Below are 16,616 nucleotides of genomic sequence, written 5' to 3'. Positions count from 1 at the left end.
CTTCTGTGTCTGAAGGCACATGATTTCTCTATGCTTTGGCCATTTTTCCTTGTGCTTCAGAATTGAAGGGTTATCTTTAGGGGAAATATGGGGCTCTAGTTGTTAAAAATGTGGAGCTGGAGAAACCCAAGTTCAGATCCCTGCTCATTTATGAAGCTTCCCAGCTGCCCTTCAGTCAGGTATGTTCTGCCAACATAAACTACCTCACAAGGCTATTTAGAGAACTGTAAATCAGAACAATAGATACAACTTCATTGGGACGTATTTTTTGTGCCTTGCTCTGATTCTACTGCTGGAGAAACCTACCCACCTCTCACATGTACTCTTTCTGTTCTCCCTTCCAGGTGACTTTCCCAGTCCGAATCTTCCATCTCCTTGGAGTGGAGACCCTCATTGTAACCAATGCAGCAGGGGGGCTCAACCCTGAGTACAAGGTGGGAGACATCATGGTGATCCGAGACCACATTAACTTACCTGGGTTTGCTGGGCAGAACCCACTGGTGGGACCCAACGATGACAGGTAAGGCAGGATAAGTCTTTTCTTTGGATAATTTTCCAACTGATGTCCTGTCTCTGAGGTTTTCTGATACAGTAGTTTGGCCCTGGTGTTCTTAGGATGAGGGAGTAAATGCCCCCCCCCCCCCATCACAGACCACAAATTCTCATAGACGGAACATAGAAAAGTTGTTGTAGTTGTTGTGTTTCTTATTAGATACTATCCCTAATAGCTGCCAGGGAGACATAGAGATTTTGAGAGGCATAGCCCCCCAAAAAGTACATTTTCCAAGAATGCTCTTGAAACATTGGAACCATATGCAAAGCAAAAGCTGTAAGGATGATAGATGGCACTTCCCACACATCTGAACAATAGAATCTGAATAGACTGGTTACGCAGAACTCTTGAATTTACACCGAGGGCTGGGCTGACCTAGGATATTTTGCTGCCTGAGGTAGGACGGCAAGCGACACTCTGCCCCCTTCCATTTGAATCTAAAGTACTAAGTTTAAAAACTGCAATTTCTTTAGATACAGGAAGTAGAGTCTCTTCATCTCTGGCAAGAAAACAAAATTCAGTAATATCAAACAGCAAACAGTTTTGCTGTGCTGTTGCATGCCATCCAAAAGCTGCTCCCTCACTCTCCTCAATTGTGGGACCAACTCAGTTTTTTTTCTTTTAAACATCTCCTGTTCTCCTTCCCTCTTAACAGATTTGGTGTCCGCTTCCCACCCATGTCAGATGCTTACAACCAGGACTTGAGGAAGCTAGCCCACACCGTGGCGTCTGAGATGGGATGTTCTGGGTGTGTCCGTGAAGGTGTCTATGTTGCTTTGGGAGGTCCCACCTACGAGACCATTGCTGAATGCCGCTTCCTGCAACGACTGGGTGCTGATGCTGTAGGTCAGTTGGGGGCAGAGTTAAGGGGAAACGTTTGTGGCGATATTCTATGCTAGGCTTAGCTCAAAGTATTTATTGAACGATGGCTTGAGTATTTCTTCTTCAGCCATCTTGGCAGTGTACAACTTTGGGGTTGTACAGTTGGCCCTCCACATATACAGCTTTGAACACATCCTCATTTCTTCCTCCCACTGAATGGAATCCAGCTGGTGTTTCATTCCTCCTATATCCCTATCCACAAATAAGCAGCAACTGCCGTTTTTGAGAGCTGCCAGGGAGAAAGGATGCAGAACAACACAGGCATTTAGCCACGATGTTCTCTTGTTTACACACCTGTACCAATGGCAGTTTTTTACTTTGGAGAGGAAATACTATACAGAGACAATTTATTGATGAATCTGTTTTAGTTAAATTACTAAGGTGGGTTATACACCACCATTTAGTACGCGCTCCGCGCGTCCTAGGGTTAGGAAGGGGCGTGCTAGGGTTAGGAAGGTTCTCACCTTCCTAACCGCTCTTCTCCCTAGGACGCGCGGAGCACGTACTAAATGGCAGCGCCCATCCACATGGGCGCTGCCATATTTACATCTTGGACGCACAGTGTCCAGACATGGCGCGGTAGAAGTGACGCCGCAAGTGCGCGCCTCGTGGCGCCACTTCCAGGGGCCAAAAAGGAGCGCCATTTCGGCGCTCCTTTTTAGCTGTGCTGGGAAGCCTCGTGGTCTGGCCACTGGGGCTTCTCGATGTAGCTAATAGAGCCGGCGCTAGACCGCCCGCTTTTGGGCGGTCTGTAACGCGCCTATGTGACTATTTCTGCTGCTCCATCGAAGTGGTGGAAACAAAACTGGTGCCTTAACCTCCTCCATCCTGGAAGTTCTTAATAATCCTTGATTTCTTTCAGAGCTTTGGCAAGCATTTCTATATGCCCATTACATTTCTATATGTCACTACAGATTTCTGTTCTAGTGTCCTCTCCTGTTTTTACCCCAGTATTTTCCCAGCTGCACATTTTATCAGTTTTCCACCTGCCCATTTTTTTCTCCGACTGCCATTTTTTCCGCAGCTGTACACTTAAAAAAATCCATGAGTAGGTTCTTCAGAAGCCTATAATGCAGAAATTTTGCAACTCTTTCCCCCTTCTGCTCTCTCCTACAGGCATGAGTACGGTTCCTGAGGTGATTGTGGCCCGCCACTGTGGCATGCGTGTCTTTGGTTTCTCCCTTATCACCAACAAGGCTGTCCTGGACTACGAGAGCAAGGAAAAGGCCAACCATGCCGAGGTCCTGGAAGCCAGCCGGCAGAGCGCCCGCACCCTTGAGAAACTGGTTTCCCTGATGGTGCAGCACATCGAACACAACAACAATGTGGCATAATGCATGGGGCGGCAGTACTGATGCCCTCGCTGCTGGCTTCTCATGCAAGGAACCCTCCAGCTCTGCGCAACGAAGGATCACCTCCCTGGGAGCGAAGAGCATGTTGACTCTCCCATCTTCCTTCTCCTGCTTCCCTAAATATTCATCCTGGTCAAATCCTGCGGCTACATTTTTTTTGCTGTCAGCTAGTTTTGTCCTGCTTTTGTGGCAGACAGGCTTTTGCCACCAATGGATTGTCTTTCTGTTCCTATATTTGATCTGTGATGCAGTATCAGTCCATCTCTGTCAGTCTGTCTCAGTCTCTTTCAGAATCTTATTCCTCATGTTATGTGTCTCTCCTTTCTTCTCATAATCTGTGCCAGGGAAGTAGGTTCTGGTGCTAGCTATCAAGATCACTTGGGCCTCCAACAGCTCACCACCTGAATGGCCTTCAGATTTAAAAAAAATACTTGAGGAGGTAGAGAATATGTTTCTGAAGCTCTGAAAGGTTCTGCTTCCTATTTCAAAATGGTTGCTCTCTTGTTAACAGCTTAATTGAATCAGAACTGGGATAATTACATTTCTCTGGTGATGTTGGTCCCTAGAATTCATTTGTCTTAAAACATAGAATCCTAGGGTTGGATGAGACCTCAAAGCTCACATTGTCTGACCTCCTGGATACTAATGTGTCCACTTTTCTTCTTCTGTGTGGTCTCTGGTTGCTGTGTGGTGGCTTTTGTGTCCTTACAGCCAAGATTTGACCTCTGATATTTGAAGTATTGTCCCTTTGTCCTACATGGTGGCATGTTGTCTGTTGGAGCTGTTGGTCTCTCTTCCTCCACATGGTGATTTATCCTTCACAGCTTCTTTCTGAGAGGAACTTGTGAACTGGAGTGATGAGGAACACCCTTTCACCTAATATCTAGAAAGAGAGTAGGCCTCATTTTGTCCCACAACACTTGTGCCCCAAAGTGAGTGAGCTCTTGGACTCTCCATATGCAGAACATTACTCAGACCAGGCTTCCTCTTTGTTCTCAGAAACTATAGACTTAAAGTGGGTCAATCTATTTCAAAGTGCCGATGGAGCCTCTTGTGACTTGAATGCCCATCTGTGCAAGAAAATGTATATATATATTTTAAAAACCCGCATGTAGAAAATTAGCACATCAGGAAGAAGGCTAGAATGCTGATGGGCTAGCTTTCTGTTTGCTGGGATGATTTTGTGTGGAGGAGCATTCATTGATGTGAGCCTGAAACATTTCTGTTATCTCAGAAACAGAAATAGGCCTGTGGTCACAGGCTGAGACTGTTCTCAAAATGCCATCCCTTTAGGAACCAAAAGAGCAACCTTGTGTGTGCTTTTCGGTCAACTCTTGGAGGTAGTATGCTTGCTTTCCAAATCCCCCAAGCTGTGTAGCTAGATTTCTAGTAGAACCGACTGGTAGGAGACATCATTGAGAGATGCCTGTCACAGCCAGTAAAATTGTGCTGTGGGCTTTTGGTTGTTCTGCAGTGGACAATGTGTTTGGACCATCACACCTCACTCTCAGCATCTCAGATTTTGGAATGTGAGGCATGCTGGCCATCGGAGGGCACTATGCACATTACCATGTGCCCTGCCATTGTTCAGGAATCTAGATGTGGCAAAAGCACAGAAGCAAAAGTGGATAATTCTGTTGTAGGGGATGTCTTCTTTCTATTCATATTTCTTACAAGAGGAAGGGATAAATGCTCTTCATTTGGGGGCTTCTGTCATTCATATCTTAGTACACTGTATGGTGGTTTTAAAATGGGAGCAAATGACGAGGGAGCTTCAGAGCTGCTCAAGAGTGTGTTTGTGTGAATTGGATAGGGAATGCAGGCTCAAAAAAAGCAAAGACCAAAAAAGTAAAATCTTCCATCTCCCCCTCAAAGGGACTCCTGTTGTCAATATCTTTGGCCCTCTTGACATGATCAGGAATAATCTGTGAGGATCCAACTGCTTTTGTTGTCCTCTTATTCCTGGAAAGGTTGGTTTCATCATATCTTATTCATTTCCTGGCTTATTTATAGTCTGAGAATATATGAGCAGCAGTGTACTTTTGAGAGAGACAGAGAGAAAGGAAAGACAGATCCTTTGCAAAACATCCATGCTTTGAGAGAGCCTTGCACTTAGCGGAGGTGGGTGTAGGGTTGCCAGCTGACCAAACCTGCTATGCTCTTGTGTCTTTTGCAGCCACTTAATGTGCAGAATGTAGTAAGGAGAAGGTTTTTTTGCACAGAGTGGCAAGGTATTGAATATTATCCTCTAATGTAGGAGGTGGGCAACATGTGCCTGCTTCAATATTGTTGGACAGCAATCCTCATCATCCCCAATGTGAGCTAGGGACTGGTGGGACTTGCAGTCCAACAATGCTTGGAAGGCTACGCATCGTCCAGCCTTGATCTAAGGTTTCCAGGTCCAATATCAGTTTGAGGCCAGACACTGGTGAAATCTGGATATGGCAAAATCCAGATATAGTGGCTTATTTGCTTTGGAAGTTGAGCTTTATGTCTGTTGTAGTTTCTGCCAATGGCAACTCCTTCTGATCTTCCTTTCGACCTTTACTCATACTGTAATTCCAATCCTGGCCACCCAGTAACCTTGCAGATGGCAGTTTATGAATGCCAAGAAATTGGATGTGATGTCAAGGAATGTGTGCATGAAGGACAGTGGCTCATATCTACTCAGAGACTCTAACGGTCTCGACAGGTTGAGAAATATATATATATATATGATATTGATATGTCTATTTTTTTAGAGGAGTATCAGCATTCTGCACTTTTTATTTTTATTTAAATGAACGGAGCCCTGGTTTATTAATTGTAAGATGAATAAATAATAAAGGAAGTTGGAATGGACTGAATTATGAGATGGTTGCCTCCTTTGTTTCTTTGTCTCTAATGCTACCTCTAAGATTGTGAAACCTGGATGGAAGTTATCACCTTTTGGGGATGGTTTCAATCCTTATAATTTTTCAGAGCCTGTGTTGGGAAAAATAGTTTTGCAATAGGCCAGAAAGCCTGAGGTCCCAAATGGATCCTGTATGTATGAACTGGCAAGTTCAAAACATAAGAAGAGCCATGCTGGATCAGGCCAGGAATCCAGTATTAAGTTCCCACAGTGGGCAACTAAATGTGACAATGGGAAGCCCAGAAGCAGGGTTTGAAAGCAACTGTGCCCACAATACAATGCCAACAACTGGCATTGAGATGTATGTGCCTCTGATCCTGATATGAGTCCTGGCATGTGACATGGCAATTCAACAGGTTCAGCTTGTACATTCAATGTCCTGCTGGGAAGCTTCACCTTTTGGATTTCCACCTGTTACACATACACACACCGCAAAGGAGACCTTTCCAAGAAGGCAACCGTCTTCTTGGAAAATCAGCTCTGAATCTCAAACAGGAAGGGCTGAAAATGACAAGTAAATCCATTTACTAGCAACTTTCTTAATTCAGATTTAAACAAATAAGAAATGCATATTTGCAAAATGAGGAGCACTATTTGTTGGCTTCCAAATCAACATATGCCGACAAGATGAGTACCATATCATTTAAGTTTTAAGGTTTGTATTGTTCAGTTGTTTGTTTAAATTTCATATTTAGACATTTTAATGTTTTTGTCCTGTTTTTAAATTGTATTGCTTTAATCGCTTGCTGCCTTGAGTCCCTACATTGGGAGAAAGGCGGGATATAAATAATGATAATGATAATAATAGCAGTAGCAGCAACATCCAAAATCCACAATACAGTGATGCTTTTATGTCTTGTAGATTTTTGGATGTTATCGTATATTGCTGGAGTGCACAGAAATGTGAAAATTTCAAACACATCTTTGAAAGGTGCAAAATTATATTCCTAACCAAGAAAGTACTCTCAGGTGACACTAGGTGGCGCTAAGACCAATGCATTTCAATAGGATGGAAATTGTCCTGTATATACAGTAATTCAACGTGGCACAAGATGATTGAAGTTGGTAGAGAATCTTTTTGCAAACCCAGTATTACTATCTGGCTCGTTGGTCTAGGGGTATGATTCTCGCTTAGGGTGCGAGAGGTCCCGGGTTCAAATCCCGGACGAGCCCTGCTTTTATCACACTCCTTAAATTTTTTTAAAATTTTTGTTTTAAAACTACAGAGATGTTACATACACCTTTGCAATATGACAAAACTCCAGATTTAAGTTCTTTTCATGCAGTGGTTACTACTCTTGCATTTTTCTCTTCTATTTGGTCTATTTCTTTCCTTTTTTTTTCTGGACATGAGACTTTTTCAAAGTAACATTTACAAATACAGTAAAAAGTTTGCTCCTGGTCGGGGTGGAAAAATAAAGCAACATGTTTGATATTTTGAATGGTTTATGCAATCCTTTGAATATTTACTTGTGAGTAAGGCCTATTGAACCCAGTAGAAAGAGTAAACATGTTTCCCCAAAATGTCAAATTTAGGATGCTTTTGATTTAAGTGGCTTTTGGAAAATCTGCAGCTGAATTGTGTCTATATTCAGCAAAAAAGAGAAGACTGATGTCACATGATAGATAAATATCAAGGGATGTCATTGAGAAGATGGAGCAAGCTTGTTTTCTGCTGTTCCAGAGACTAGGAAATGGACAAGGTGACCCATGTCCTCCTTTTCCAGGACATGCCCTCCATTTTCAACTTTCTGTCCAAGAGGAAATTTTATTTGGTCATGCCCTACATTTTTCCTCAAATGCCCTACATTTGGCAGTGCCTTGTCCTCCTTTGCAAGATAACCAGATGTCCTCCTTTTCCAGGACATTTCAAATTTCTATCCAGGAGGAATTCCAAAATGTCCTCCAGTTTGTGCAGGACCAAGGAGCATGAATTTCTATTTCTATGATGTTTTTTTAGCTTCATACATGTTGCTTGAATGTCCTACATTTTACACTGCCTTGTCCTCCTTTGCGGTTAGGACATCAGGTCACCCTGCCAATGGACTTCAGTTCCCAGAAGCCCCAGCCAACTTGAACAACAATCAGGAATTACGGGAGCTGATATCCAAGGCTGCAGAAATAATCTACTTTGGCATGTTGTTGTTCCTCTTGTCATTATTAGTATTACTAATATTAGTACTACTACAGATTGAGTCTCCATTTACCAGGATTCTGAAATCCAAAATATTCCAAAATACTTTTTTTTCATGGGTGGCGGAGAAAGTAACACCTTTGCTTTCTGATGGTTCATTGTATACAAACTTTGTTTCATGCACACAATTATCACAAATAGTGCATAAAATTGCCTTCAGGCTATCTGTACATGGTGTACATGAAACATGCATGAATTTTGTGTTGAGGCTTGAGTCCTGTCTCCACAATGTCTCATTAGGTTCATATATGCAAATACGCTGTTGTTGTGTGCCTTCATTCCTGACTTATGGTGACCCGAAAGCAGCCCTACCACAGGGTTTTCTTAGCAAGTTTCATTCAAAGGGAATTTGCTATTGCTGTCCTCTAAGGCTGAGAGAGTGTGACTTGCTCAAGGTCAACCAGTGAGTTTACAGTGGTTGAGCCAGGATTCGAATCCTGCTCTCCAGAGTCCTAGTCCAACATTCAAACCACTGCACTACAATGCAAATGTAGGTATTCTAAAAATAATTTTGAAAATCTAAAATTCAAAACACTTCTGGCCTCAAGCCTTTTGGACAAAGGAGACTCAACCTGGACAGCTATTCTAGATTAAGACAAAGGAGTTTATCACGTGAAGGCAAACAGGAACTTATCCTGTGAATATCCTGGAAAAATTGCATAATTACGTGAAACGATTTCACACAATGTCACACAAAACCAGCCATTAAAGTGGTCATAGAGAAGCATTAACACCCATCTTTTTTCGGGATTTCAGCGACAATGCATTTCTGACATGACTTTATTTGCGCAATTGCGTGTGATAATCATTCGCGCAATTGCCATTTTTGCTTGATTTGCGGGATGCTTTAAATGTGCTTTAATCTCTCCTTAATGCCGAAATGAGCCCCCAGTGTGATAAACCCCCAAGTCTTTGTATTTGTTTCAAGTACTGTTATCTATGTCATTTTTAAGAAGCACTGCTGAAATCAATGACATGCTTTTAAAAAAAGGGTGCTGTTATTGCAAATGAGCAATGTACTCTCTGCATCCACACTGGAGAAATAACCTGGTTTGGCACTGCTTTAACTGCCCTGGCTGAAGGCTATGGAATTCTGGGTGTTGGAGTTTGTTGTGGGGCCCAGAGCAGCCAGGGCAGTTAAAGCGGTGCCAAACCAGGTTATTTTGCCAGTGTGGATGCAGCTTCAGATTCACATTTCTTCCTTCCTCTCTTCTGCAATCCCAACAGAAGGCAATTAGACTGCACACAACCCAAGAGAATCTTAAGCTTAAAGGAAGCTGTGAAACCACAGGGCTTTGGGGACAATTAAACACACATCATCCAGTCCCAGACATTTCATATCTAGGTAACAAAGGAAGGCAGGAATAGCTACAATTAAAGCGCACTCTGAAGCACTCTTTTCCTCTCTGGGGGATCGTGGGAACTTCAGATCTCTGAGAAAATTATGACTCTCTGTTTCTCTAGTGGAGATCTCAGCATCGCTGCTAAACTACAGACATTCCCTGGATTCTTTGGGGAGAGGGAAGAGGGCATGAGGCTATGATCTATGGACTTTATCACACTGGGAAAATTGGCGATTAGTCCATGAAAATCGGTCAATCGCGATTAAGATTTTTGCACGACATCGCCATCAAAGTGCCATTGTCCTAGGAATAAACTGGCAACAAATGGTGTGAATGATTTGTTGCTGTTTATTGCCTAGTTATTCCTTCGTTATTCCAGAATAATGGCTCTTTAAGTGCCATGTCTGTGAAAATGTTTAATCGCGACTGCATGATTTGCACAGGTTAATTGCCTATTAAACCCCCAGTTTTCCCAGTGTGATAAAGCCATATGACCTTAAGGGGCTCATTCACACTACAAAGTTATAGTGGTTTGATTCCACTTTAACTGTCATGGTTCCATCCTATGTTAATCCTGAGATTTGTAGTCTAGCGGGGCACTACAATTCTCTGGCTGAGAATTTCAAATTTGTCATTTTGCCATTGTGTACCTTCATGTCCTTTCTAACTTATGGTGACTCTAAAATGGTTTGAACCTATCCTCAGGTTTTCTGGACAAAGATTGTTCAGAGGAGCATGTCATTGCCTTCCCCTGAGGCTGAGAGAATGTGACTTGCCCAAGATCACCCAGTGAGCTTCACGGTTGGAATCGAACCCTAGTCTCCAGAGTCTTGGTCCAACACCCAAACCATTATGCCATACACTCTTGATATAATAATCTTTGTATGGAGGTATCTGTATTGTTGTTCTTGGGTGCTTTCAAGTCGTTTCCGACTTACGGCGGCCCTAATTGCGTTTCGTGGCTAAGCATGGATTTGAACCTTCGTCTCCAGAGTAATAGTGCAACGCGCAAACCACTGTGCCACATCATGCTTGGACCATGGTTCAATCATCTTTTTGTATATTTTATTATTGATGATGGGTGCATCTACACTGTAGAACTAGTTCAGTTACAAATCACTGTTCATGGGCAAAAGCATCCTGTAGGTATTTTAACAATAAAACAAAAGCTTGAGGACTCTCCAGTTTTGAATCAGCCCCTGCAGCTGTTCCTTTAAAAGCAGCCTGAGTCACAGCCTCTGGCAGATGGCTGCAGATGGTTATAATGGTTCCCTCTGGGCCTTTAAAGGATTCACTTGCAGATTTTTATTTTTTGCATAGCAAACTCCTTCTAAAGAAAAAAGAGAATGTAAGGTCCTCTCTTTTCCTTCTCTGTCTTTGTTAGACCAAGACCATAACATTCTTTTCCCAACCAGGTGATTTAGCTGCAAAACTGGGAGGAAGGAGAAGGCATTCAGATGAGAGTGTTTGCTCAGCATCAGATCTTTTCCAGGTTAGGATACAGCAGGTTTCTTAAGAAAATAAAATAGTATTGTGATTTGGGTAAATCATAAATGAGATGGCTAGCTGCAACTAACTAGGAAAGAATAGCATAGCCATAGCCTGTGTTTGAGGTGTTAGCTATTGGGGGGAGGGGGGAGGAATGAGAACAATTTCCTTCATAAAGATGAATTCTGTTCCCCATGAAATTTTCCAGCAGTCTCCAAATTTCTAGCATTGCAGTCACTTAAAACTTCAGCCAAGCATTTAGAAATAATGAGTTTAGGCATCCAAAGAAAAAGGTCAGGCAAAGTGTCCAAGAGAATGCAAACTCAGCCAATGTGAAGAATTCTCAGTGGCAATGATTCTCAATGTGAATAGTTTCTGCAGTGCTAGAGATTTAGGATCTGAAGGAAATTTTAATGGGGAAGACAGAATTCTTGTTTTGGAAAGGCAATGATTTTGTTCTACACTTAACAACATAGAGAAGGAGCTGGAGAAGTCTGGATTGTCGGATCACACTGGATTCCCAATTCCCAGCAGCCTTAGCCAGCTTAGGCAATGGTGAGGAATGATGGGAGCTGCAGTCCAACAACATCTGAGTGACTGCTTGTCCTGCTGTGGCACAGAGGAAAGCTAAGCCAAGGTTTTCCCAACCTGGAGATAGGAAAGCCTATTCCCAGTTTGGGTGCATTTGCACTGTAGAAATAATGCAGATTGACCCCACTTTAACTGCCATAGCTCCATTTTATGGAGTCCTGGGATTTGTAGTTTGGTGAGGCAGAGAAGTCTAAAGACCTTGTAAAATTATAAATCCCAGGATTCCATGGGTTGGAGCTACAGCATTTAAAGTGGTGTCAAACTGCATTATCTCAACAGCATAGATGCTCCTTTTGCATCTGCAGAGCATGCTGCAGTTAAAGGCAGAGGCACAGAAGCCAGAAAGAAAAGGTTGGCACCTCTGCTCAGAAATCATTTGAACATTGGAATCCTTCTTCCTCTGTATTACTTTTAAGATTTTTATTTTCCCGGCTTGTATGTCATTAAAGCATGGCAAGATAGTTGATCCCTGGTGGCTGGAGCATGTGATCGGAGCCCTAAAGGGAAAATCTCTGCCTGCTCCTCCTCCAAATACCCCCAGCGCTGTGAAGTTTTCTGATAAAACTTTTGCAAGATTTAATGAGGTCCCTGGAGAGGCAGGAGAGCAGCTGCTCAGAGATGGGGACATAATGGGAGGCAGGCAATTCCTTGGGGATGATCTTCAGAAAAGTAGCAATTATCTTTCCCTGGCATCCTCAGAGATGGCATTAAAGCCAAGTGGCATAGTCATTTCCACTGGGGATTGGGGAGTTAATGAGAAGGCTGGCAAGATGGTTAACTATACAAGGGGGACTCTTTTGGGCCTGGTTGTATGTAGGAGGAAAATAGCTCTACTATGAGAAAAAGCTGGGACTATGGGTGCCACTAGGAAGGTGTGGGAGGTACAGACCACACCAGGTGACACTATAATGGGGGTGACACCACTGCACCCCAAATATCTGCCTTTGCTCCTTTAAAAGATTGGAGATGGCATGAGTGGGACAAGACTCAGTGGGTGCAGAAAGGAGACTTAGGAGAGGCACCAAGTTTTTGATTGTAAGAAAAGCAGGCTTGGACACAGAAGAAGGAGGAGTGAAAACAGGAGGACGGAATATCAACAATCTGAGATACTCAGAGAACACCATAAGACTAGCCTCAGAAAACCTCAGAGAAGAAAGTGCAAAGCCAGGTTTGTTGTTGAACATAAAGAAAACAAAAATAATGACAATGGAGAATCGTGACAAATTCAACTTAGACAATGAAGAAATAGAAGTGGTAAAAGAGTTCTCATACCTGGGATCAAACTTTGATAGAAATGGAGGCTGCAGCCAGGAAATCGGAAGAAGATTAAAAATTGGGAGAGAGGCTATGAAAGAACCAGAAAAGATTCTAAAATGCAAAGATAGACAACTAAAGACAAAAGTGAGAATCATATAAGCCATTGTGTTCCCTGTTACCATGTCTGGACGTGAGAGCTGGACAGTGAAGAAAGGAGATAGGAAGAAAATCAATGCATTTGAGATGTGGTGCTGGAAAAGAGTGCTGAGGATCCCATGGGTGGCCAAAAGGACAAACAAGTGTGTCATAGAGCCGATCAAGCCAGAGATCTCCCTGGGGCTGCTGTACTTTGGCCACATCATTGGAAAAAACAATAATGCTAGGAAATGTGGAGGGAAGTAGAAAGAGAGGAAGGCCACATGCGAGATGGATGGACTCTGTTAAAGAGCTATGACTTTGCAGGATCTAAGCAGGATCTCAGGTCTTGGAGATGTCTCATCCACAGGGTCAACATGGGTCGAGATCAACTTGAGGGCAGTTACCAACAACAACTAAGAATGGTGTGAAATAGGAGGAGGTCAATGGGTGTGTGTGTGAGACACCAATCATTGTGATGCCACTGCTGCCAACTTTTTTCTTTCTGTTAGTCTCAAAGGTGCTAGAAGATCTCTCTACATACTGTGCGCCCATGTCATACACAGGTGCGACATACGCGGCTTTCAGCATACGCTAAAAACTGTGCACTGGAAGAAGCAATGGCATGCATGCCTGTGGCACACATGCTGCACTGCACTGCAGGCACAAGCCCCATTGTTTTTAATCGGGCTCCACCATATGTGGTATTTTCCTGATGCATGAGGAGTGTGGTCTGGAACATATCCCCTGAGTAAAGGAAGGGTGCACTGTACTTTCTTTCTCCCTAACAATTATTTTCTCCAATTATTTTCCCCCCTCCTGTTTTGTTTGTAACCTCTTGCCTGATGAAGAAGAAGCCCATGGAGCTTCGAAAGCTTGCAACAAGTATATTGTACATTTTGGTTGTTCCAATAAAGGTATCACTGATGGATATTTTGGGTTGGAGTTGTTAAATGGCCAACACAGCTAGGTTTGCATGGCTCCTTTCTCCCTGGTTTGAGGCAGCACTTCCCACTTTCGACCAGGAGGTGGCGCCAAATCTCAAATCGAGAACAAGAACAAACATAAGGGAAGCAAGCTGTTCTTTCAAACTTTTTAAAGACCAGTTGGACAACTTAACATCATCTGGCTCGTTGGTCTAGGGGTATGATTCTCGCTTTGGGTGCGAGAGGTCCCGGGTTCAAATCCCGGACGAGCCCAGTTTTTTGTCCACTCAATTTTTACAAAACAAAAACAACACACAAAAACCCCAAGTTGGTTAGCTGCAAAACAAGCCAAAAACTGCATTGAGAGAGAGCAGAGTTTCTGCAGTGAGGAATGGGCAGATCCTAGAATATCCCCCCCCCCTTGTTATTTTTTTGCATTTATGGGATTGCATTTTAAAAGGAAAAAATGAAAAGGTCTCAGCTCTGGGCTGTGAGCATAGAGAGGGCTTTCTTCTTTTGAGGAAAGAAAGAGCAAGCAGGTTTCCATACCTGCGCTGTGCAAGAGGAAATGAACCCTATTTTGTATGGTTGCAGGTATCTTGGACACGTGGCCAGTTGTTGTGGTTCTGTTTTTATTGATGAGTTCTTATTTTTATTGATGAGTTCTTTCCTTTATTAGTTCTCCCTTCTTTGCTTTGCAATGGCTTTGCAATGTGGCTTTTCTTTTGAATTTTAAGTTATTCTTTGGGGAGGGAAATGAGGGTTGTTTTTGGAGCAAGGAGTGCTGGGTTGTCATGAGCAGATGGGGCAAATATCTATCTATCTATCTATCTATCTATCTATCTATCTATCTATCCCCCCTCTCTCTAAGCTCTCTCTCCCTCTCTCTCTCTCCTTCCCCTTCTCTCTTTCCCTCTCTCTAATCCATCCACCCATCCATCCAGTAAAGAAATAAATCCAAGGAGGAAGCAGGAAAAGGAAACCACTGTCTTTAGGTTGCAACCTTCCTAGAGCATTGGCTTAAGCTGCAGTTGCATGCAAGGCTCCATAGCTCAGGGGTTAGAGCACTGGTCTTGTAAACCAGGGGTCGCGAGTTCAAATCTCGCTGGGGCCTTTGTTATGTTCCTCCTGGAAAGGAGGTTTCTTCCCTCTAAACAATGTCTAATACTGTACTGGTTTCCCTGCAACATTGTTGGTATGCTGCTGAACGTTACTGTTACATTTTTCTTTTGCCAAGTTCCTGTTCCTCCTGGATGTGGACCTCCTGGTCTGCATCTGCACTGCAGGAATGATCCACTTTGATGCCACTTTAACTGCCATGGCTTCCATGCAATGGGGTTAGTCTTCTGAGATATTTCCAGCCTTCTCTGAGTCTTTGTACTGGGAGGAAGGGGATATACTGTATAATAATTCTGTAAGAGATTTTTGACAGGATACACACACACACACACACACACACACACACAATAAAATTTATCATTATTAATTATTATTTATTATCCATAATAATTAGTATTATCCATAAGTAATTAATAATTATTATCAATAAAAATAAAATATTATTATAACAACAATGAATAAATATTATTAATAAATAATAAATAATAATTAATATTATATAACAAGGGTGAAATGTAAACAATAAAATTATCCATTATTATTAATGGTTAATAATAATAACTAATAATATATAACAATAATGATATCTTAAGGATGCTTGTTTAATTATATATGTACTTACGGTTTTACGTATTTTGTACTTAATGTATTGTGCAATTGTATTTGATTGTCTTGTGAACCGCTTTGATCACTGCAGAAAGGTGGTATATAAAGTATTATTATTATTATTATTATTATTATTATTAGTAAACAATAAAACTATTAATTATTATATAATATAATAATGTACAATAAGAATTATATATATGTATTTCTGTTCATGTATATAAATATATGTGTGTGTGTGTCTATCTATCTATCTATCTAGATCTATTGCATATCTATCTATCTATCTATCTATCTATTGGATATGTGTGTGTAATTCTGTCAGAGAGCTCTGGTGCCAGACTACAAATCCCAGAATTCCCTAGCACTGAGCCATGGTTTTTAAAGTGGCCTCAAACTGGATTATTTCTGCAGTGTGGACACAGCCCTAGAGGTATTCAGCTATTCATGATTCAGGCTGCATCTGCACTGCAGAATTTGATGCTGTTTTGACACCTTGCCTCAATGCTATGGAATCCTGGGATTTGTAGTATTATCTGCAACTGCCCTGCAGAATTAATACAGTTGACACTGCTTCAACTGTCATGGCTCAATGCTATGGAATCCTAGGAGCTGGAATTGTGGCACCAGAGCTCTCTGACAGAGAAGGCTCAATGTCTCACAAGACTACAATTCCCAGAATTCCATAGTCTTGAGCCAGGGCAGGTAAAAGGGTGTCAAAGTGGATTATTTCTGCAGTGTGGATTGGATCTGTGCTATTCTCCTTCCCTCCCCAAGTTCAGATTGCTTTATTTCCTGGTTCTTTTTTCTTTCTGGGGGAAAAAAGGGTGCAGGAGAGAATGCAGCTGAATGTCAACCTGTTTCTGTAACTTAATCTCAGTCTTTGGGGATGAGTCTGGATCCCTTTTAAAAAAGAAAGAAAGGAAGCTGGAGGAGGAGACAGTTTGGTTTGAGAAAAGTGGCTTTAAAGTGTAAGAAAGAAAAATACAGAATGGAAAGCACAATATCAATGTTGCCACTAGGTGGCACTAGAACAGAAAAAATATAGAATGGAAAAGATAATATCAATAGTACCACTAGGTGGCACTAGAACAGAAAAATCTTAGTTCAAAGGGCTATGCAACGGCGTGGCTCGTTGGTCTAGGGGTATGATTCTCGCTTAGGGTGCGAGAGGTCCCGGGTTCAAATCCCGGACGAGCCCAATTTTGGTTGTTCATATTTGGAAGTTTACTAGGAGACAAGATTACACTAACTTCTGGCATCTACATTATCACTTC

At 42.2% G+C, this 16,616-nt stretch overlaps 1 protein-coding gene and 4 non-coding genes across 7 annotated transcripts in view; all 5 read left to right on the top strand.

Moving 5' to 3' along the window:
* LOC121934893 (purine nucleoside phosphorylase) overlaps nucleotides 1-5,633 on the top strand; it is a 29,671-nt gene extending 24,038 nt beyond the window's left edge. For all 3 annotated transcript variants that reach the window (XM_042475814.1, XM_042475812.1, XM_042475813.1), the window contains 3 exons: nucleotides 345-520; nucleotides 1,209-1,399; nucleotides 2,552-5,633. In XM_042475814.1, coding sequence (XP_042331748.1) covers nucleotides 345-520; nucleotides 1,209-1,399; nucleotides 2,552-2,769 — 585 coding nt within the window. In that variant the 3' untranslated portion in view covers nucleotides 2,770-5,633. The remainder of the gene's footprint in view (nucleotides 1-344; nucleotides 521-1,208; nucleotides 1,400-2,551) is intronic.
* A 1,148-nt stretch (nucleotides 5,634-6,781) lies between these two features.
* Nucleotides 6,782-6,853, top strand: TRNAP-AGG. The gene has a single exon. It is a non-coding gene; the product is annotated as a tRNA-Pro (tRNA).
* A 6,962-nt stretch (nucleotides 6,854-13,815) lies between these two features.
* TRNAP-UGG lies at nucleotides 13,816-13,887 on the top strand. Its single transcript has one exon. It is a non-coding gene; the product is annotated as a tRNA-Pro (tRNA).
* A 768-nt stretch (nucleotides 13,888-14,655) lies between these two features.
* TRNAT-UGU lies at nucleotides 14,656-14,728 on the top strand. Its single transcript has one exon. It is a non-coding gene; the product is annotated as a tRNA-Thr (tRNA).
* Nucleotides 14,729-16,468: 1,740 nt separating this feature from the next.
* Nucleotides 16,469-16,540, top strand: TRNAP-AGG. The gene has a single exon. It is a non-coding gene; the product is annotated as a tRNA-Pro (tRNA).
* Nucleotides 16,541-16,616: the final 76 nt, after the last annotated feature.

Source organism: Sceloporus undulatus, chromosome 6 (genome assembly GCF_019175285.1).
Source record: "Sceloporus undulatus isolate JIND9_A2432 ecotype Alabama chromosome 6, SceUnd_v1.1, whole genome shotgun sequence".
Classification (NCBI taxonomy): Eukaryota; Metazoa; Chordata; class Lepidosauria; order Squamata; family Phrynosomatidae; genus Sceloporus; species Sceloporus undulatus.
Note: the sequence above shows the minus strand (reverse complement) of the source record. Positions and strands in the feature narration are given on the sequence as shown.